General features: G+C 42.6%; 1 protein-coding gene across 1 annotated transcript in view; it reads left to right on the forward strand.

The window, feature by feature from the left end:
* GFOD1 (Gfo/Idh/MocA-like oxidoreductase domain containing 1) overlaps positions 1-20,465 on the forward strand; it is a 72,935-nt gene extending 52,470 nt beyond the window's left edge. Inside the window, exon 2 of the mRNA XM_059474803.1 lies at positions 13,012-20,465. Coding sequence (XP_059330786.1) covers positions 13,012-13,931 — 920 coding nt within the window. The 3' untranslated portion in view covers positions 13,932-20,465. The remainder of the gene's footprint in view (positions 1-13,011) is intronic.
* The last annotated feature ends 2,223 nt before the right edge of the window (positions 20,466-22,688 follow it).

A 22,688-nucleotide genomic window follows, 5' to 3' on the forward strand; every position in this document is an offset into this window, starting at 1 on the left:
AAAGCTTTTTCCCAAATTTATTTTTCATGTCTGCTGTAGTTAATTCACTATCTCCTTTTAACACTGGCAATTATAATTATTTGCCAAGAGCAAATCCTTGCTAACAAAAATCCAGTTTTCTTTAGCCTGCAGCTTTTCCTTTGAATTCATGATGAGATACTGTTAATCAGAGGAACCAGTGCTGGCCTCTGAGTATCCAGCAGGGCAGGAAAACACTGCAGTCAGAAAAAGAAATGCAATTAATTAGCCTAAGCTTCTTTCTGGCATCCCAGCCCAGCACCTCCTGGGTTGCCATGTTTGAGTGAAGAGGTGCTCTGTGAGATCAGAGTTAGCATCTCAATAGAACTTAAATTGAAAACTCTCTGTGCCCACTGTGAGATTTCTCCTCACAAGTCCTTGCTCATTCTTCTCTTGTAGGGTCTACAGGTAGAAAATAGCATATATTTGGGGAAAACAGTGTTATTGGGTTGAAAAATACGCTTTCTAGGGTTGTTTTGTGTGGGAATCTGAGCCAAATCTGTGACTGAAAAACAGAGCAATTGAAGACCTTTGGGATTCTAGCTGCATACTCCTGTTCAGAAATAAAGCAATTCTTATTCCCTTGAAAATGCCTCATCCTTTGTGCCCTCCCTTCCCTTGGAGATCAGTGTGTTGTGCAGCTTCTGAAAGGAAACACAAGTGCAAGTGCTGTCTAAGAATTGCTGACCTACTTTACAGGTGTTTTATTCTCCATTGAATCAGATATGTACCGGCAACAGTACAGGTGGATAAAAATTACATTTCTTTCACCCACTGTGGCACAGGTCAAGTGCAGGAGAGCTCTACCCTTGAAGTTTCTACCCCTGGAATATTACTTTAGGTTCTCCTGGGGCTTCAAAGGGATGAAGTCCGAACACAGCTTTGCAGTGAGCTCAGAACAGCATAAAGTAAGGCAGCCTGGGCTGCACTTCTGCCACAGCAGTAGGTGGGCACAGAGAGAGGAACTGCCCATGTTGACCCGTCTTTCCAGCCCAGGTATCCAGGGTGCAAATGATAAAACAAAGCCTGCTGTGAATAGGGGCTCATTTTCCATTGCACATTTGTGGAACACCTGGCACAAGAGGGTCCTGGAATTACAGTGTAAATGCAACAAAATCAGGTATTGGGGCTGATGAAGAACACAGCAGATTGGGCTGCCATAATTAACTATATCCAGCCTGATGAGCATAATGGGGAAATGTTTCAGTGTTTTCCAGCAGTTTTTCAGTGGTGGGGAAAGATTCCCAGTGTCCTTCAAGAGCAGGTGGAAAAGCATAATAAAATATTCAGCTGCTACTGTACCATAGCTGCATCTTGTCTGGTGCACACTTAGCCCGTGTGAGTGTGAATGGCATTTTCCAAAAACCCTTTTGGGAGGGTTAGTTTGCAGCTTGACTGCAGGCAGGACAATCTGGCATCCAGGCAGATTGCACCCGATGAGTTACTGCTCTCTGAGTCAGCTGCTTGGGCTGCTGCTGAGTCCTTGGCTCTTGTGTGAGCTCTGCAGCCTGGGGAGTAATTAATCAGACCTCCATTGTTCTTATGGACCCAGGGCTGGAGCCAGGGAAGCATGATGTCAGCGTCTCACATCGTCAGAATTGCTGATTCATTTGATTCATTCTTGCTGCTGCTTTTCAGAATGGGTTTATGGCTCCTCTTTAGCGGCACTTAGCGCTCACTGACAGGAATATAAAATACTACCCAAGAAAGTACACCAACTCTAAGATGACTGCCTTGAGGGGAGCACTTAATAATTTATTTAGAAGTTTCTCTAAGGACCTGAGAATCATAAAATACTGTTGGATGAGAAGTTAACAAAAGTACAGTTAGTTTAAATCCTCATTTGCTTGTCATCTGTTCACTGTTCTATTGGCCACGTTGCTCGAAGAGCCTGACCAATGGCCAGTGTGACTGCTTTAATTAATGGGATTACAGCCGAAGTAAATTTGGCTTCAAATTGGCAAAGGCCTGATGCCAGCTCTCTGGAAAACTCTGTTACCAGAATTCTCACTAACTTCAAAATGGGAGTGGGGCTGGACTGAAGGAACCCAGTTTGGTTATGGGTAGGGTAGAACTGCACTACTCAACACTGACTCGGAGAAGTCAGTGAGAATGCATTTTGTCTTGAAAGGGTCCCAGGAAAAGGATTTTAATTTAGCTGGCTTGATTTTTCTTGCATAGGCCAAGCTACCTTATTTTCTTAGCCTGTGTGTTCTGTGGTCCTGATCCTTGATGTTGTTGGCAAGACATAAAAACCATCTCTGGTTTGGGCAGAGGACTAACTTAGACTGTGAAGAGGAAATGAGAAGCCCTGAAGAATCCATGCCATGGGCTCACCAATAAATAGGCTTAGGCAAACTCTGATGAGCTAGGCAGGTGGGAGAATATTGTCCATGGTTTTGTGTATGGTTTTGTAGTCTCCCAGGTCCTGGGGAAGGGACACACCACAGATAAACAGGTGGGAAAGGCAGCCTTGAGCCCTCTGGGTGAGGTTGGGGAGGTTGGACCAACTGCATGGTTTCATCATGACACCTTTTGTGGCACAGCTTTTCCTCTCTGTGCAGCCTTTCCTGAGGGCAGAGCAGTCATGCCAGCCTCTCCAGCTCTGCTGCTGCTGCCCCTCAGTGAGCAGAGAGGGGACCTGCTGACTGACACAAGGAGTAGGAAACCACTGACAGAACATTCTCTCCCAGATGCATTGTGAAGCCAGTGTTTGTCCATTCCTGCCTTACATGCTGGAAAATCCAGTTCCACTGCTAGGCACAGCCTTACACGCTCTAGTAGGGTTTGCCTAGTGATTATAAATAGATGTTTTCAACTTTTGCAGCTGCATATGTGGAAGAGAAAATGTGACCACAGGGTGCACACAGGGACACACAGGGTGTTTGTGCACTCACTACTGAATGAAATGGCACTGCTCACCTCCACCTGCCATGTACTTGTCTGTGTGTGAAAGGAACTCTCCTGCTCCTTGGCATGTGTCTGTGGCTATGTGCTTCTGTACTGAAGTCAAAATTTTGTTTGTGGGCACAGTCTTCAAAGTCTTCACAGTCTTTGTTTGTGAGCCCAGTTATGTTAGTGTGTCCCTGTCCATAGCTGGGTGCTTTGGTATCTGTAGTCAATTCAGTATTTGGGAACATGAGTGATGATCTTAGAATTTATTTTAACCACTCATATCAGAAAATTAGGTCAAGTGCATGCTCCATTCATCCAGCACTGCAGGGGTGACACACATTTTTTTCAGCACAACAGTCCTTCAGACTTCACTGGGCAGGAAAAGAAGTAGAAATACCCCAGCTGAAAATATTGCAGAGAGATAAGATTAGGAAAAACATTTGCAGTAGGGTCTGGGCTAAGTGGGTAGTGAAGCTGATGCTTCATACAGTTATCACATAGAAGGGAGCATACTGGAAACTTCAGTGCTTCTCCTGCAAAGAGATTGTGTGGCTGGATGTTTATTGAAGAAAATCCTGAAGTATGAAGTGCAGGGGGAGTACTGGTGCCGCTCTGCATAGTGATGGCATGGGAGATGCAGATAGGGATCTGACACTGCTACTTGTAGGGACAGTGGGTTTTTTTTCCACTGTCCCTGTCACTTGGCTGGCGAGATGTAATTTTTCATGTTTGTAAAGCTTCATGGATCCTGTACAAATGAGTGCATTAACTACTCACCAGCTGTAGTCTGATGTTTATATTTTGTCAGTTTTTTATTTAGTACCAGATTACAGCTTGCTAGTTTTAATGGGGTAGAAAGGGTAGACAAGAGAAATATAAAGAAAATTAATTAACAGTCATAAATTTCTCTGACTCAGGAAGCGCAGACAATTCTGTGATGGAAAAGCAAACCGAAAGAAAATTGAACCGCCTGATTTCCTAATCCTCCCAAAGCCTTTACAACAGCTAGGCATTTAGTTGTTGTCAGCCAAAACAAAAAGAAACATGTTTAAATACAGATAACAATGCCTCAGGAGAATAGAGATTGATCATAGACTGTGATTGCTCTGTGACTTCTTTTCTGAGGAAGAGAAAGGTATTATAATATACTGGACTGATGACATGCATCTTGCACTAGAAGCTGAATAAAGGAAATGAGAGTAGTTGGGAGAAATAAATGACCAAACACAGAGATTTACACTGAGTCCTAAATTCAGTTTAGTCCTAAAACAATTAAAACCCCCTTGAAATCAATGAGTGTTTGCTTGAATAAGGTCTAAGTAGATTGTCTGGGAGATTTTTTTTCTCAGCCTATCTGAATACTTTGTGCAGGTCTTGATTTTTTTTCCCTGTATGGGGAAGTACTCAGCAGGGATGTGATGATGCTGTTTTGATGGGGATTTGAAGATAAAAAATCAAACAGAAATTTGGGAAAGCCAGCATGGTTTGTCCAATATACTTTTTCGCAAGCAGTATGAGAGCATGGAAAGCATCCAAGCAGGGCTCAGGGAATGTAAGTCTGAGCATGTTTCAGATGCCTGAGCAGATAATCTCAAGCTGAGACCCCTGAAGCATTTCCCTGTGGTGTGCACAAGTAGCTGGTTTGTCAAGGTGTATTTGCACCTTCTCTAGATTTCCCAGCAGTTAAAGGTTTTAAGTAGTTAAAAAATTACTAAGAACTTCATTTATTTCAGGCTCCAGTGCTGTTATTTGCATAAGTGCCTGCATAGAAGAGATGAGAATGACATGTCAGGTGGGCTATAAACAAGGAATCAAGCTCTACCCTGTGTTAAGAAAGGGTTAGAGAATTTTGCTTTGCCTTGCAAAGTGCGCTGGCATACACAGGAATGCAGGTCTTGCTTGCTTAGCTTGCTGTGAAGCACATTGCCAATGGATTGAGTGATGCAGAAACTTCATAGTGCCAAATCAAAGGCCCCAACTGGCCAAAGTAACAGAATAAACACTCAGAAATGTATACGGACTTACTAGGAAAGTTACCTTCAAGTCAGCACATGTGGTCTTTGCAGAAGAAGTTCTATATCATGGAATCTAGAATATCTCTAAGTTGAAAGGAACATTGAGTCCAAATCCCTGCTCCTTGCAGGATTACCTGAAGCTTTCCTATGAAGCAAATGTGAGTCCAGTGTCAGGCACAGAAGAAATGCATCTATTTCAAATGCCATGAACACTGCTACAGCAACATTTATATCTGCTGTAATACATGCACAGACATGGCCCCAGTCCATAAACCCTAATGACTACCTCCATGCAAATAAAATTAATATGATATTAGTACATAATGAAAATTGATATCATCATTACAGTCTTCCCTCATTCTGATGAACTGTCCTGGTTCTGCTTAGGTGGCACTTCCTTACCTGCAGGCATCATTATAATCCTTTTGGAGTCAGCAGGGCTATTTTCCCAGCCTAGTCCCAGCCTAGGCACCATACCTCAGGAACTCTGTCCAAAAAAGAGCCCAGCATAGCTTTTTTTTCTTTTTTCTTTTTAATTTTTTTCCAAGACAAAGCAGTTTTTTGTTTTTCTGTTTGTTGGAAGGTGTTACAGACCACTAGCCCCGCTGCAATCACTGGTGTGAGCTCCCAGCTCATGGTAACCCTCTTAGCTCTAGAGCCTGATTGCAGCTGTGGCCCTGCATGTGTGAGCTGTGTGTGTCTCCTTAGTGAGTGACACCTAAACTGTCGCTGCAGATGGTGCTCATGTGCCACCAGCAGCAACCTGCCCTTGCAGGTTTTTGTCTCATCATGCATACACTTGTGAAGTTTGATTTAGCCTATGACTACAGGGCAGCCAAGGCAGAGACACAAACTGCTTTTTTTCCCCCGGTGTATTTGAATGTTAAAGTTTTGTTTTCAAAGGAGTTGTGTGAAATATAAGTTCTATCAGTGAGGATACACCAGCCTAAAAACTTGAATCGATGTGATGGACCATAGCCATAAATGAACTGAGGGCCTGGCTTTAGGGGTGTACAGTTCAGGTATGTGTGTTTTTACTGTGGAGATATTTCTCATCTAATAGTTGTGAAGTACAATTTGTCCCTGTTGACTGTAGAATTTAACAGGGCATATGTTCTTTAACTTGATAATATTTTGATGCAGAGGAAGAGGCGTAGGGCTTGTAAAATCTCTGCTAGCCATTGGTTTGCTGGGGACAAATGAGCTGCTGCTCATCAGCAGGGCAGTGTATTCCTGCCTCTGTTCATTTGCTGTCTGTTCCAGTCCCAAAGGAAAACACATTCCTCCAGTCACTGTTATTTTCCTTCACACTTGCAGCAGACTAGGAATACACACATGGCCTGTTAATACAAATCAGATTGTGAGCTGTGACTCACTATGTTGTAGTAACTTGATTTTTTGCAACAGATATGCATATCTGTGATTAACAAAGATTGTCTTGGCCAATGTTAGGGCTGTGACTGAAGCCAATCTTGTTAGGCATTCATCATCCTGATTTATTTCCTTGTCAAAAGGTTTCTTAAATAAGGTTTCTTCGAAGAAACATTGTCATGCTATCAATTTTCCCTGGCAGATATACTGATTGAAATAAATGTATTTTATGCACTTCTTTTCATGCCACTCAAGAACTGAATGACAGATTATGCACCAAATACAATAAATGTAACTATTGTTGTTATTGTTACTATGATCATTACTATATCACAAGATGGATGGCAGCAGCATCTCATAAGAGCAGAGACATATCTACACATTAATAAAATTCCTACTCCCATGTGAAAAGGTTTTCAAATCACCTGAGTGATTGTTTTTTTGAGATGGCCCAGACATCATTTCTCATTTCCCAGAACAGAGCAGCCTTCTATCCAGTTTTCCACTCTTCCCGCATATCTGTTATTTTGTGAGGGATTCAAAAGCTTTTAGCCACTGTGCAGTATGTGTGATATGTGATTCACACATCTCCACATGTAATGCATCACAAAATAGTACCAGTCCCATAGAACAGCCTGTCCCTGTATTGCATTGCTCTAGGCTAATGTACTGTTGGGCAGCTTAATTCTTACACATATCAAACTAACTCAGATACTTTTTTTTAATTGTCCCTTCTTCCTGTCCAGTCTTTGGGTAGAGAAGGGTGCTAATTTTCTCTGAAATCTATTTCTTTCTCCTCCATTATTTATTTCTTTTGCAGAAAAGATGTTAGCAGGGCACACAAAAAATTGGACTCAGGTGATCCTTTCAGGATGAGCCTCCAGACAGTGGGGATGTTACCATTAGGGCTGGCTGTGCAGCTCCTGGAGTGGCAGGAGCACCTCTGGGTTTTTGCACCAGACCCTTGCAGTGCCTTTCTTTCCACCTTGGGAGTGTTTTTACTTCCAGCTCCCTCTCCTTTCTTCATTTACTCAGCCACCTTCCTGCTTTTCTCTGCTGGATTTCTACTGATGCTTGCTCATCTGGAGTGACTCCAGTGGCTGCCTTGGATTCCTTAGGGAGCACCAGGAGGGAAGAAGGACTATGGACTTCACCTGGGTCCTCCTGATGCTCATTGTGCCAGTCCTTTTCCACTGCTCCAACATGCAGATGAGCTTTGTATCAATGAGCACAATATCCCTCCTGTCCTTACAGCAGTTCTGTGTTAACAGAGCCAAAGGAAGACACTTTTGAAACAGAAGAAATAATGTCACTTTCTTTTAGGTCTGTGTGTCTCCTTTGTAATCAATGGTTTAGTATGGTTGCAGCTCAGATCTCTTAAACAGTCTTCTGGGTTTTCCAGGGAGTGATGAACTTGAAAAGAAAAGAGAACTTCATTACCAGCCTCTGATTTTCTTCAGACTGTTTAAATATTGGAATGAGTTGATAAGATAACTGAGAAAGTTTTTTACAGGTCCTGGCAAAATTAAGCCTCCAAATGTTGTATTTTTTGCAAATGCTTCAAATAACTGTGAGGATATCCGAGGTCATTGTTAGGTAAAATACACAGCAGCTCTCTCTACTGATACACAGTTTGCGTCAAAGATCAGTTTAGCTGTAGGGAACCACAGGCTGGCTCCAGGTGCCTTACTTAGTTTCTAAGATGGTTTCTGTGCACAGCTCCAGAGTTGACAATGTGTGTACATATATGCAGAAGAACAAACTGCTGGCCATAAATTATTTAAATGAGAAATAGTGTATTTTGATTTAGGCCATTTGTTTTGACCATGGTTTTCGATAAACTCCCAGGGAAAGGTCTTCCTCTGATTGTGCATAGGATCCAAAGGCAGCAAGAGCAGTTGCAATGGTGAAAATCTGAGAAGAAAAACTTGCATGTATTTATTTATTGTATGCTTATTAATGATAATGTGGATTATTACCATTTGGAGTATAGTTTTGTATTAGTTTCTTTTTTTTAAAAAAAGTGTTTGAAAAACTGTAGTAAGTTTAAGTCATCCATTTGAAATAACCTGGTAAGTGTGCTCTTTTCACCACTCCAGTATTTTCTGAAACCCTCAGACTGTCCTTTGAATGTTGACAGTTTCTCTTTGCTTTTAGAAAGATTTTATCTTTTTTTTTTTTCTGGTGACAAACTTAGCTCAGTTCACCAAAACCTTGTTTTTTATTTCTCTCTCTCTCACTCCTCCATCCTGACAAAGAGGAATAGGTCGCAATTGCTAACTAATGAATCTTTCTGGTGCCAGTGAAGGATTTGATTATATGCCCAGACTCCAAATAGAGCCCTTTTTATTTTCTTGTGAATAGGAAGAAGAGAAAATACTGTATTGGGGCCTCATGTTTTAAGCAGAACATATAGAGGACTAGTCATACTTCAGCTCAGAGACAGACACTTGTTTTTTTAATTAGTTGGAGTTTTTTAATGTGAAAATATTTGTCTCCTTGTTTGAAACAATCAGAGCAGATGGGGAGAAAAAGCTGATGTTAAAGGTTTCAGAATTGATGATTCCTGTGCTGGTTACAGCCATTCTACCTTCCCTGTGCTTTGAGTTCTGCTCGTTTTCAGCTGTGCAGCACAGGGATGATAAAGGACAAAGAAACTTGGGCTGCTGGTAGCGAAGGAGCTTGAAAGGAGCTTTGTCTGTAGAATGAAGAGATGCAAATTCCAGGAACTGCAGAGTCAGTAGTTAAATTCTTACTGTAGCTCCTCACTCTTTCCCTGCACTTACATGGAAAAAAATGTAAATACCCTGGACTGTATCTACTCGCCTCTCACTTCTGGGCTTATCTCCAGTTCACAAGGACTTCCTTTTTTAAAAATGAAGACTGAGGATTGCAAATAAATCACATGGCTTCCTGAGAGAATTAAATACTGTTAGGTGGGTGACAAGCCATTAGAGCATGGTTATGATTTGACTTTCCAACATAAAGCTCTCCAGAGAGATCTTCACTTGAATGGTAGCCCAGACAATTTTTTTTCTAATTGCTCAGCTGCTTCTATAGAGTTGGTTAGACATCTGCTTCTTCAGAGAAGAAGAGTGTTCTTCAATAATCTTCTTTAAAAAAGGCAGACTGGTACCTAAGTTGTTAAGGTTTGACTTGGGGGATGCACTTCATGAGCCTTGCTAGGAGATGTGTTCCCCACCTTCAGCTTTGGACTTGGGCTGGCCAGGAGTAAGTCTTCCCCAATGCTGGCGCCGCTCTCTAGAGCAGAGCCAAGATGGGAGGCTGGAATGAAGCCTGTGTGGAGCCCTCAAAAGATGGACATGTATTTAAAATGTTTGTCATTTTGCCTGAGAAGTCAAGAAACCAACGCTCATTAGTTGCCTGGTTGTGAATTGTAGCACTGTATACCAGATTTCTTGATGCAGGTGGAAGGGGTGTGTATTCTTTCATAGGATGAGATTTATCCAACTGTGTTGCTTATCAGCATGGACAGATATATTTCACTTTCTTGCTGAAACAAGCTGGCTGCGTTTCCCTGCTTTTATGTAGTTAATGAAGTTTTTGCTGTCTGATGTGGTGCAATTTTCAAAGACATGAAACAGCAAAACACGCTGGTAGAATGACAAACAGTAACAATTCATCCTTTGCTAGAGTCCTGTCCAAAAGTGGAGAGGATTAGTCCACAGCCGCAGACTAGAGAAGAAGGGCGTCAGTTCCCAGAGAAGCCCCCTGCAGCACCTGCAGTCAGAGCATGCCATTCCATGAGATTTCGTGTTGGGAAGGGAGATTTTCCTTGCACTCTGCTCTCTGTTCTGCCTGATGCTGCTATAGAGAATGGCTCAAAGGGAAGGTTCCTTTTCTTCCTTCTCCTTTTGAGAAGGGAGCAGAGGGAAGAGAGCAGAAAAATGGTGTTTTGATCTGCCTTTTTCTCATTCTGGTGGCATAACCACACCAGAGTATTTCTCTAAATTAAATTAAGCAAACCTTTTATGTTCTGTCCCTACTTTCAGAAGGCTAATGTGGCTGCTTGCAGATTTGCAGCCATGGAGGAGACAAAGATCTGTAGTGCACACAGACTCAAGTGCTGAGCAGTGTTATGCTGAATGAACTGCACAAGCTTTAATAGCATATAAAAGCTTTCTGGGCAGCAAGCAAAAAGCTGTTTAAATCCCTGACAGGAATGAGAGAATAGCATGTATTATCAGCATATGCACAGAGACAGAAAGTCTCTCAGAACATTTGCATTTTGGATTTGCTGAAATTACAAGGTTTCAACCTTTCCAAAAAGGTTGAAATGGTGGAAGGAGTAATTTTAAGGCTTCAATTTCTCCCCGTCGCCATATAAATATTTAGGGCTTTTCCCTTTCCTCTGCACACATGCCTGAGTTACACTGATCCCACTGGCAATTTTTCTCTAATGTATGGAATGTAAAAATCCATAGGCTTCTCTTTCATATTAATAATCATAATTTCATACTCAGATGTTAATGATCCCAAGTATTCCTTGTCCCACATGGCGAAGGACTAACCCCCACCATGCATGGCATGGAACACTCAGCAAAAAGATTGTCCCCAGGCTGCAATTCCTCATGAACACTGATCCTTTTCCTAGCAAGCACATGTGTGGAGCTGCATATCTTGAGACACAGTGCCTGGACAGAGCTCAGATAAAATGTGGCAGGCGTCTGTGAGGCAGAATGATGCAAGCTGAACTGGAGCAGAATGTGATGCTTTTGTGGATCAGTGGTGAGCAGGTCAGATAATGAGTAATATATATTGGTTCTTTGGGGGAAAATTGCTGTATCAGGAAGGTTTGACTTTAGGGGATGTTTTGTCTTAAGATTTCCCTTATTTTGCTAACTAATTTGCCAGACTGACATCTCTCTGCAAAGAGTCCGTGTAACTCAAGGATTATTACATTAGTGATTTGTATCAAGTGGCATAGCTGGAGGTACCAGTTAGAGGATATAGGGCAGGTGGATGAATGTTTTCTCCAGTATCAAACAGATGCAGCAAAAAATTATTCGGGGGCAGGTAAAGAGGTGCTATTAGTTGACATTATTGAAAATGTCAACTCGGTCACCAATAGCCATCTGTAAAGATGAGAGAGAAAAGTAAAAAGAGAAGACACCATGGGCACTGAATAGAAGATTCGTGGCTAATTTAAGAGGAAAAATGAGTTTTTCTCTACTTATCTGATTAAGGAGAAGGTAGATAGGAGCAAGTTGAAGAAAGATCTTTCCCTTCTTGTCTGTTAACTGGATGTGACTGCCACTTCAGTAATGACAGCCCTCCCTCCCTGCAGTTTCAGCTACTCAAATAGCAGCAGACAAAGACTGGGAGTAAGCAGTGTGGATAAGCTGGTTTTTGAATGTTTGGACTGTGACCCTCTTCTTCTTCCAGTCAGGCTGTTAAATATTCATGTAAGTGGGCTCAGATAGATCCCTGCCATCTGTCTGTACTTATATGATTTCATCCAAACAGCTCCAAAACATGTAAAATTTTATACTCTGAACAGCTCTTAAAAGAAAAAGAGATTTTTTTCTTTTAAAACTACCTGAAGGGAACAGGAATGAAAATACAATGTGATTTAGCAAGTAAATTTATTCATCTGGACTCCATCAGCAAGGACCCAAATTCAGCTCTTTTAAGTGCCAGGCCCAGCCGTAGCCCAAGGCTCTCCAGGTAAAGGTCATATTTAGTGTCATAGTTTATATCCAGAGTGTTCCACAGCTTACCTAATATTGATCATTAAGCATTAAAAAAGTCTCTGTATGCAACTAAGAAGGAAACTGGAGATTCTGTCACTATATGTGTGTGTGAGTACAGAATGGAAGTGTTTGAGGAGGAGAAATCAGTAATAAGCCCATTATTTAGCCTTCACTGCATCCAGTTGCACACCTTGATGACCAGATAAAAGGGGACTGTCATGCAGGCTTCAGTAAGCAGTGTGCCATATGGACAATTCCACAAGGGAACAGATTGTCACAGCTACATTTGACCTGTTTTAGAGCAATCCTGACTCTCCCTTGGCACCATGGATGCACTGCTGACATTTCAGCAGAACTGCTTCAAAAAACACTTGAGTGCTGTTGTCAGAATAGCGGGGCATTTTAGGAGTGAGAAGCAATTTCTTCATTTTAAATTAAGCAGCAAGCCCAGTACTTCTCTCCTCAGAGCCTCTTAAAACAGTCTGAGCAGGAAAGAGGGAGAGACAAGAGTACTGAGAAGACAAAGCCAGGCTTTTCAGTGTACCTGTGTTAAGTTACTGAGTACATGCACTTGTGTCATTCATACCCTTCAGGGATTTGAGTCTGAACCTCAGATTCAGCTCACAGAAACCCCTGCATGGGCAGGTTGTCACAGAAGAGATGTCTGTGAGATGGCTGAGGTGGGTGATTGGTTTCATACCTGTTCCCAGAAGGGAGCTTACTTTTTTCTGTTCAGGCTTTCACCTTTGAGCTCTTTTTAGACAGGAATGCTTTTTGAAAATGAAAAGGATCACATTTTGACTGTGGTGCTTAAAAAATTCTTACATGTATTTTGGAAGCATGCCAGAGTGAGTCTTTGTGCCTCGAAAACATTTCAATATGGCGTTACTCTTTTAGGGTCTTTCTCCTTGGCTTAGTCTTTAAGAATAACCTTGAGGCTTTCAGCTTACTCCATTGATAAAAGTTTATTGATGATTTTCTTTTTCTCACCGTTTCAGGCATTGGGAAGAACGTCATCTGTGACCGAACGGCGACTCCCCTGGATGCCTTTAGGATGATGACTGCGGCTCATTACTACCCCAAGCTCATGAGCATCATGGGGAACGTTCTGCGCTTCCTGCCTGCTTTCGTGAAGATGAAGCAGCTGATCCAGGAGGGCTACGTGGGGGAGCTGCTGGTGTGCGAGGTGCAGGTGCACAGCGGGAGCCTGCTGGGCAAGAAGTACAACTGGAGCTGCGATGACCTGATGGGAGGCGGGGGCTTGCACTCGGTGGGCACCTACATCATTGACCTGCTGACCTTCCTCACCAGCCAGAAGGCCGTGAAGGTGCACGGGTTGCTCAAGACCTTTGTGAAGCAGACGGACCACATCAAGGGCATCCGGCAGATCACCAGCGATGACTTCTGCACCTTTCAGATGGTCCTGGAAGGGGGCGTGTGCTGCACCGTGACGCTCAACTTCAACATCCCAGGGGAGTTCAAACAGGACATCATCGTGGTGGGCTCGGCGGGACGGCTCACTGTGATAGGCACTGACCTCTACGGGCAGAGCAACAGCTCTCCTCAGCGGGAGCTCCTGCTGAAGGACTCCACGCCGGTCAGCAACTCCTTGCTTCCGGAGAAGGCCTTCAGTGACATCCCATCCCCCTACCTGCGGGGCACCATTAAGATGGTCCAGGCTGTCCGGCAGGCCTTTGAGGACCAGGACGACAGGAGGACCTGGGACGGGAGGCCCCTTACGATGGCTGCCACTTTTGACGACTGTCTGTATGCCCTGTGTGTGGTGGACACCATTAAAAAGTCAAACCAGCTAGGGGAGTGGCAGAACATTTCAATCATGACTGAGGAGCCAGAACTGAGCCCGGCATACTTGATCAGCGAAGCCATGCGGAAGAGCAGGATGTCTCTGTACTGCTAGCTCCTCTGAGCTCCTAGGAATGAATAGGAACCAGACAGCTCTTGAAGGAGATGGTAATTCAGCCCCTGTGAAGGGCTTGGGTGTCTTATCTGAGGATTACAGGAGAAGGAAATACAGTGTCTGGATCAATTAAATCTGTTGGCAGCTAAATGCCAAACTGATGTGGTCCTTCAAAATGCCCAGAACAGACAGGAGACGTAAGAGCTGATAAACTTAACTGTTTTAATAACAGTATTAGCTGGCTGATTGCAAAGATATATCATGGACTCATCCCCTGCTTGCAGGTGCTTTAGATTATCCAATTGTGTTTACTGTGAAAGGTTGGGAAGATCCTTTTAGATTTTCCTTACCTACCAGAGGGCTGTGAAGGTACTGTCATGTCATTAAATTTTCTGTAGTGTCTGACATGAATGTTTCCTACCATGACAGCTGACACCACCATGTTGTATTACTACACCTCCAACCAACACACAGAATAACAGGACTTGATGTGAAAGTGTTGCAGTGTTGCAGGATTCAGAAAATCTTGGCAGTTCACTTTTCATACAGCCTGTTAGGAGCTTCTCCGTGTTGGTTTAGTAGTTGTTTTTTGCTTTGTTTGGTTTTGATTTTTTTTTTTTTTTTTAAAGCACAATTAAATAGGAAAATGTGTGGCTTTTAAAACAAAGCAGTCCTCAACCACAATGCATATGCCTGGGTATTTGGGGAGGGAGGCTCTTCTGTGAGCTCCTGGTAAGTGTCAGTGTTATGGGTTTTCCGAATAAAATGGGTGATGGAAAACCTTCATGGATGGCAGGTGGCACGACCCAGTAATGATAATGGAGTTTATTATACAGCCAAACTCAGGCTAGACTTACAAAGATTTGCACAAAATTTCCTGTGTTTGGGACTGACTTTTGAGTGAATTCATTGTGCATTTTGGTTTTAGGTGGGAAACAGTAGGAATATAACCCAAAACCATACAATGTTTGATTGCATACACAAGCGGTGTTCTTTTAAAACACTGTGAACTCACACTTGAGAGATGCACACCAACAAGTAATTTCACATCCCTCAATCCAGAACTGCTCACCTCCAAGTGGTAAGTGTGAGTGAAAAACAAAAGGGATGAGGAAATTTCCTATCTATTTACAAGGAAAAAAAATTACATAGGACCCCCAGCCTTCTCACCTCCTTAAAGTGGCCAGCTGCTGGTACTGTATTAATCATTCCCTGTCACCAGTGCAGGGGTGGACATACTTTTTTGCTATGTTTGTCCTGTTCTTCTTTTTAATATTTTAGATTGCAGTCTTGAAATAATTCTTTTGAGAATATCTTCTTGAAAGAATATTGTGAAAGGCACATGATTTATCCCAGTAAATAGGGATACTGTTTTTCTGAGTAAAGCTGCTCCAGTGCTGATGTGTTTACAGTGCTAGGTCTTGAGATAGTAAAAAAGTAGAACACAAGCATATAGCACTAAATCATATTAAACTTGAGAAAAACCTTTTCAGGGTTTTTTGTTAATTTTGACTAGGGGAAGTAAGAGAACACTGGGGTGAGCAGTAAATAGAAAGAGAAAATATGTTTTTGAACAGGAGGGCATCAATAGTGTTGTTCATCTTATCTGGCTTTAGTCAGCTCAGAGTTGGTTGTCTTGTTCTGATCAGCAAGAACACTGCAGTCAATACAGAGAGAGCTCTCCAAAGGCTGACTCAGTTCACCCTAGGATTAATATAGAAAGAGATGCCCACTGGAAATGCCTGTCTTCCTTCTTTGCAGAGAATTCTGGCTTCTAAATTTTGGTGTGGCTGAAGTTAGGAAACTTGACTTCCAGCCCAAAATTGATTCATATGTGCTTAATATTTCAAGAGCATATATATGACCTTTTGTTAAATAGTCCCCAAAGTGTGGTAGTGTGACTGATGAAGGAATAATGTAATACTGCAAAACCACACCCAAGGGGAGAATTGTTTCTATCCATGCTGTTCTGCCAGTTCTAGCAACTCTCTCTGGGGCTATTTCGGCTAAAACCTCGGGCAAGGCTTCATCATTCCTTCTTGGAAGCGGCCCTTGACAAATTTGGTTGTTTTTTTTTTTTTTTTTAATGGGTTTCTCTGAGAATTCCAGAGGTAGTATCTGTGCCAATACGAATCTCCCAGTGCAACTGTCATGGTATATACCATGCTACCCACTTCCTGCCCTGAAAAGTAAATAATGAAGAGAGGATTTGATCAAGAAATCAGCTGTCTCCTGAAAAATAGAATTACCCCCAAGGGGATCAAGAGAGTTTTCATACAGTGAAGCAAAACCCATTTACTGAAAAGAGTGGCTAGTTCAAGTCATGAATGCAAGCCTGGTGGATAATTAACCATGTCTAGTTAAACATCATCCAAAAGTGGAACCAAACATGGACCACAATGTTTGTGAATCTTGCTTCTCAGTTTGGCGATTGTGTTGGAGTTGCTGTTCATGTCTTTGTCCTTCTTTATGCTTCACAAATGTTGGCCGTGTTTCCTCTCTGTGTTTTCTTCTTTTCTCTGTCTTTCTGGGTTTTGTGATGCCAGTTAGAATCCTTTCCCCTGCCCCTGCAGTGAACAGGCGAGACACAGCAGTAAGGATAGTACTACTGAGCTCAAACTTTCTGCCCCAGACACAAAGGTTTAGGTGGCAGGCATCATCCATCCTCTGTGCAGACCTACTGTAGATGCAGCAGAAAGAAAATCCAATGCTTTGGTTACACAGACATCTGATGCTGCTGTCTGTACTGGCTTGCAAATGGGTTGAATCTTGTACAGCTCCTTGTGCTGGCCCAGAGGGAGCAGGGACAGGGTGGAACCTCCTCTTGTAATGGTAGCAGAGATGCTACATTTATGCTACCTACTGGGATGGCAGCAGGAGCTGCATGCATTCAGGATTGTATGGCAGTTTTTCCATTCTCTGGGAGGTGAAGGTGCTGCAGTGTCAAGTGTAAACATACTAAACTTCCACCTGGCTTGGAGGAGGAAAGAATTAGTGTATTTATTGAATGTGTATTGTTATTCTGACAAATAGTTCATTTATAGTCTGGGATTTTTTCTTGGCAGCATCCAGCCCTCTGTTCCTTTGGTGCAGTTGAAAGTACATTGAATTTGCCCTAAGTAGCCTCTGGAGTTCAAGTTGGGTTTAGGAATTTGGGCAGCGGATAACAGAGATGTATTTGATTGAACTCAGAAGCGGTACCATCCCAGGAAACATGTATTTGGAATTGCACTTTTAATGCTGTGCCACAAGGTTTGAGATGAATGCTGCTAAATTAGTGCAGGCCTAGGAGCCAAACTGCAGCTACTGCTGGAATTTACAGTAGCCCCCAAATTAACTTGTTCATACACTAGATAAGAAATTTCATTCCTCTTTCCCAGGACTGCTATTGGAGAGGCTCTTTCCTTTGCCATCGGCCTGTGCACATGGGATACTGATCCTTATGGTCTGTTGCCAAAGACAGAAAGAGCCAAAGGGTGAGCTTTGATGCTCTGCAGGGCTCTGTTCCAGTGCTGGGACAGTCAGCTGGGAGAGGGTGTCTTATTTCCCATTGGAATTGCATTGGGATTCACACCAGGGGTAGGACAATGCTGCACTGTGACAGCAGGGCACAGCTTAACTCCTTAAATGTGCCCAGAGGGAGGGTGGTGATTGCAGCAGGGAGCAGCAGGAAGGTGTCTGCAGGCTGGTACCTCTGTGCCTGCCCTGCAGGGAGGCTGTGGAGGGTGAGGGCTGCACTTCCCGAGGGTGACAGCAGCAGCCTTGCTCCACCTCTGTGTGTGGGAGCTCAGGAAGGGACCCTGCCCTTGGAGAAGCAGAGTCTATCCCACACTCCTGCTGGATAGGCACATCCTCAATGCTGATCTCAGTGGAGTCCTACATGGAAGTGTAAGAACTCTGCAGGAGCTTGGGCTTTCCTACATCCAGTACCGTGCATGTGGTAAATCCGTAGTACGTCAGCTGTGTAGTGAGCAAATACCCAGTAGGCACGAGGGGATCTTACCCATGCAGCCAACATGGCAGGGAATTGGGCCATGCCTTGATGAGTTTTGGCTCAGGAAGGGCTGCCCTGGAGCTCATCCTTTGCTTTGGCTGAAGCAAATCAGCCAAATTTGATTGCAATCCCTGTCCAGCCAGCATCGGGCAATCAGAGGCAATATCCTCTTTGTACTAAGTGTTCCCTTCTTTTCCATAACTTTCCAAAAAGTGACTGAACAAGTAAACAGCTGTCCTGGAAGTTCAGCCATTCAAAAAATTGAGGCTTTTCTGCTGCGTGTGGTCACAGCACAATGACAATTCAATTTCTTGTTTAGTTTTGTGTCCATGTGGAATAGACCCAGACAATTTAAAATGAATCACTGTTATACCAAGAAAAGGCATATTTTATTTACTGGGTAAAGGTAACATTAATCTTGATGTTGTTTTTGCAGAGAATCAGAAAGGAGTGATGACAGAACTTCTTGTTGCTGGGAATTTTTGTATTTGACTTTTATTTATGTCTTTCAGCATAAAATACACTCATTATCAAGTCTGTTCACTGCTAAGTTCTGTATTTACAAGCCAGAGTTGTGGCTTTGTGCAGATACTCCACACTGGTTTGGTGTTCCAGTGGCCCAGTGATGTACCCTTAGTATGTATGAAACTCAACACTGGACTTTCGACCTCTGCAGTGATATCTGGGTATGTGGAATTAATGTGAAATGGCAGGATTAATCAGGACAGCAGTTTCTTTTTGTTGTTGTTGAAGTTGCTACTTGTGGGGAGCAAAGTTTGTAAATTTTAGAGATGAAGTGTGACTGAATAATATTTGGCAGTCTTATCTGCTTTAAAATTTCCTCTTTTTTGAGCTGCTGGGTGAAGTCTGTCCAATAAAAATAATTTCCCCTTAACTGCCCACTTCCATTTGCTCATGAAAAGAAGAAATTTTAAAGTAAATGGGACTACACATAATGCTGCATTCATGAACTGATGTCAAAACCTCATGACTTAATGAGTGTATGAAGCCACAGTCCAAACAAGTAATGTCTTTTTTGAAGCTGCCAGATCGAGGCCTTGGGGTTGAGGAAAGAAGGGTATCAGCACAGGTCAGACTGAAATAGCTTTTATTCAGCATTTTGAATAAAATGAATAAACAGAATGGCTATGGTCAATCCAAAACTGAACACATGTTTGTATAAGAGTATTTATATACATTTTTTTAATTTTGGGATTAAGTTCTATTTTTAAAGAATGCTGTTTTGAAATGAAAGCTTTCTAAAATCTTTTATTATGTTTTGGCATGTGTGAAATAAATTGTTTGGGGCTGGGGGGGCGTTGTTTTTTGGGGTTTTTTTGTTGTTTTTTTTTTTTTTTAATCCATACTTTAAAAATCTCATCCATTTGGTTTAAGGATGTTCAGTGAATTCAGCTGCCCTTGGGCAGGTTCAGCTCTGAACCTGGGCCTTCACAGAATCTTACAGTGACCCCATTTTTAACATCTGAATTTGGCCTTCTGAGTTTCCTTTGTGTCTTCTTGTGGCAGTGGGAAAACTGATTCATTCCATGGAGTTGGCAACAGATCATCAAGACACTTTTTGCAGCAATGCCAGCCATTGTCTTTAAAAGCACTTAACTCTATTGACTTGTTTACCTTGGTTATTTATGACCTTCCAGCCATGTGCTGTCCATTATTTGTTTTCCTTTTTTTATATCAGCCTTTGGACTCACTTCCCTGCCCTCTCTGTTTCTCATTCCGTTGCAAACCTGGAGCAAGCCTCCCTGGTCACCCCTGAGCTCCTGCTCAGTCTGTGTTACACGTGGCATACAGGGTGGCTAACTACAACTTGAAGTGACTTTTAATACATTACAGGATAGGTGAGCACCACGACTGCTCCAGTACGGGGCATTCCGAGTGCCCAGCCAGGGCAGGAATTCAAGCTCCTTGCTGTGCTGTGCTTCACGAGCAACACTCACTGTTTCTCTCCCACTGGTTTGCTTTTGTTTGATTTTGAAAATGAGAAAACGTTCAGTTTGTTGCTGTGTCAATATTAAGTATATATTTATTGTTTTTCAGACATACATACATATATATAAATGCTATATATATATATATAATGTCAACGCATGGACATATGTACAGTAGATATTTTAAAGAGCTATTTATCAAGAAAATTAAGTGTTATAAGTAAACAGAGTTTATATTTTATATATTATGTAGATAGCAAAAAAAACCAAAAAAAGTGGTTAAATTATACTAGGACTTTTGGGGGTGGGGTTGGAGAAATGGGCAAGGACTGGTTCTAGCATTTTAAACAGCCAAACTACTTTGTACGGAAGCTGCCTGCTGTGCCTCTCGGCTGCAACATCTGTTTGTTTCTTCTTTTAGAAGATGATGTGCATTGTTACTTTTACATTGCTTGGGGAATGTAGTTAGTTTATTCTCAGCCAACTGGTATGTGCTGCTTAAAACATGGTTTCCTGCTGTTCTGCATACTTGCATTGATGGAATAAAAGGATCTTAACTGGCAAATAAAGATGTAAAAGGTTGTCATCCCAGCTGTCTGTGGTCTTTCCCCACACTTGTATTTTGGGGGGCATGTGTGTGTGTAATAACCATCCCCTCCTCCTGGCTTCTGGCCTGCCTGTTAAGTTCAGCAAACAGTAAAATACATGGGCTTTGTGCTTGGAGGTGAGGATTTTGATGGAGGAAGAATGAAGTTTAACACTCATTTAACACTCATTGAAAATTTTATGTGTGGCAAAGACTGCACTAATGCCTCTTGGGGGGATATGTCTTAAAGGGACAGCTGCTTTTGTTGCCAAAGGATGCAAGTAAGTCCAGTGTCACTGCAAAATTGTGACATCCCCCCTGCTGCCTGGAGATCCTTTTTTCTGAATTTTCTCTTTCTTCTGGATCCTTTCACTTGTCTTCCTACCTGACCACTGGTATTGTGGAATGTTTTTGCCTTCCCAGTCCCCAGCTCCCTCCAATGACTTCCCCATGCTTACCTCCATCCTTGCTCCCATCTGCCAGGAGGTGTCTGTTTGTCTGGTGCTCCTTTCCCCCCTGTATGTGGGAGTATCTGAAGTCTCATAAGGATCTTCTTATCCCAGCCCCTCTGTTGCTGAGTAAAACCTCACTTGGGTATGAAGGAGAAGAAATTCTGAGATCTGAGGGAAGATTTAGTTGCCTGTGTGACTGATGTGTAAGAAGGATAGAGGATTTCCTGGATTGCCTTTTATAGCAGAGCACACAGAAAGATGCTGGATTCTACTTGTATCAGTGCACATTCCATTCCCAAGCACTATGAGAGTGTGTAAATCCGAGGCACAAATCTGTGAAGGGATGGGAAATCATCATCACTTACAATGCACACTACCCTCAGATCACCTAATCTTGTAAACTGTATATTTTTCATATATATATAAAAACTTACAGAGTTGGTATATTTTATACAAAATTTACAGTGTGATTTCATCACAGATATGTAACATGTTAGCAACTTCTATTACTACTACTGCAATTATCATACTGTAAAGATATATTTATATGCACATAAAATACTCTTTATCAGTTTTAATACACATCATTTTCTTAGTCTGAAGAGAAGAAAAGCACAAGACAAGGAAGTATCAGTGCCCAGGTCTTCAGGAATTACAGTTTAATGTTTGCCTTGTCCTCATGAGTAAATGCAGTATAACCTTGCTCAGGTTTCCAGATCACCATCCCCAACCAATCAATTAGGCACTGAAATAGAATAGGGCCAAATTTCACAGTACATCCTTTCCCATCAACTTCAGAGTAAAACAAGGCCTACTTGTTTTTAAAAGGCTAAAATGTAGAAATCTCTTGGAAATAGCACCTGGGGGAGCAATTACTGTGAAACAGTGTTGGAGGTACAGTGGGGTTATTAGTACAGCGTTCCAGTGCACATAACTGTACAGGTAAGTGAAAATGCAAGAGCGAGTATAAACATTCCACACTAATGAGGCTGCACAAGTGCTAAGATAAACATTTCCAAACCTGTGTCAGCACACTGAGACACTTAAATGCAGATTTATGAACCCAAGTGAAACTTCCGCTTTTAAAACAAACTGCAAAACCGTAGGTGAGGGGGAAGACCTCTTGCCATTTTCCCTAGTTCTTGAAGAACCAAGGCTTCCACAGTTTACCCTGGCTTGTCCTGCTGTTTTCTGGAGCCCCTATTGATTACCAGCTATGCAGTAAAAACAATGGATGGCTTGTAGCCATAAATATTAATCAGAAGAATGTTAAATGCATTGCATTGTTCCCTTTGGCAATGAAGAGTTTGCTGGGGCAGGGGTTATTAAAACATGCTGCTGTGCCAAATAGTAGACACACTTAATGCTTTTGCTATTTATTCCTCTCGGGCAGTGGAAAGCTGTGGAGGTCTTTTGTGAGGCCAGTGGAAAACTTGTGTTTCAGAGCTGACACAGGTGATCCCCAGCACAACAGGGCTTTACCCCAGCACAGCTCCAACAGGGTGACACAGCACAGCTCTTCCTAGGACAGCCTTTCCTGGGTTGGAGGCTGGGAGAGGGTGCCTGTCCGCTCAGTCTGCTTGGGTCTATGTGCCTGTGCTGGTGACAGCTGCAGTTGCCATGTTCAACATGGAAGGAGGAAATTTCCACCAGGCATCCCCAGCAGGCTGCCCTTGGAGTCACCAGACTTGTCACCTGTCCCACAGCACTGGCCTAGTCCAAGCTAAAACTCATGTCCTGCACATAATGCCTTTTCTAATGCATTTTCCCCTTGGG

The sequence above is a fragment of the Ammospiza nelsoni genome, chromosome 1, assembly GCF_027579445.1.
Source record: "Ammospiza nelsoni isolate bAmmNel1 chromosome 1, bAmmNel1.pri, whole genome shotgun sequence".
In the NCBI taxonomy this organism is placed as follows: Eukaryota; Metazoa; Chordata; class Aves; order Passeriformes; family Passerellidae; genus Ammospiza; species Ammospiza nelsoni.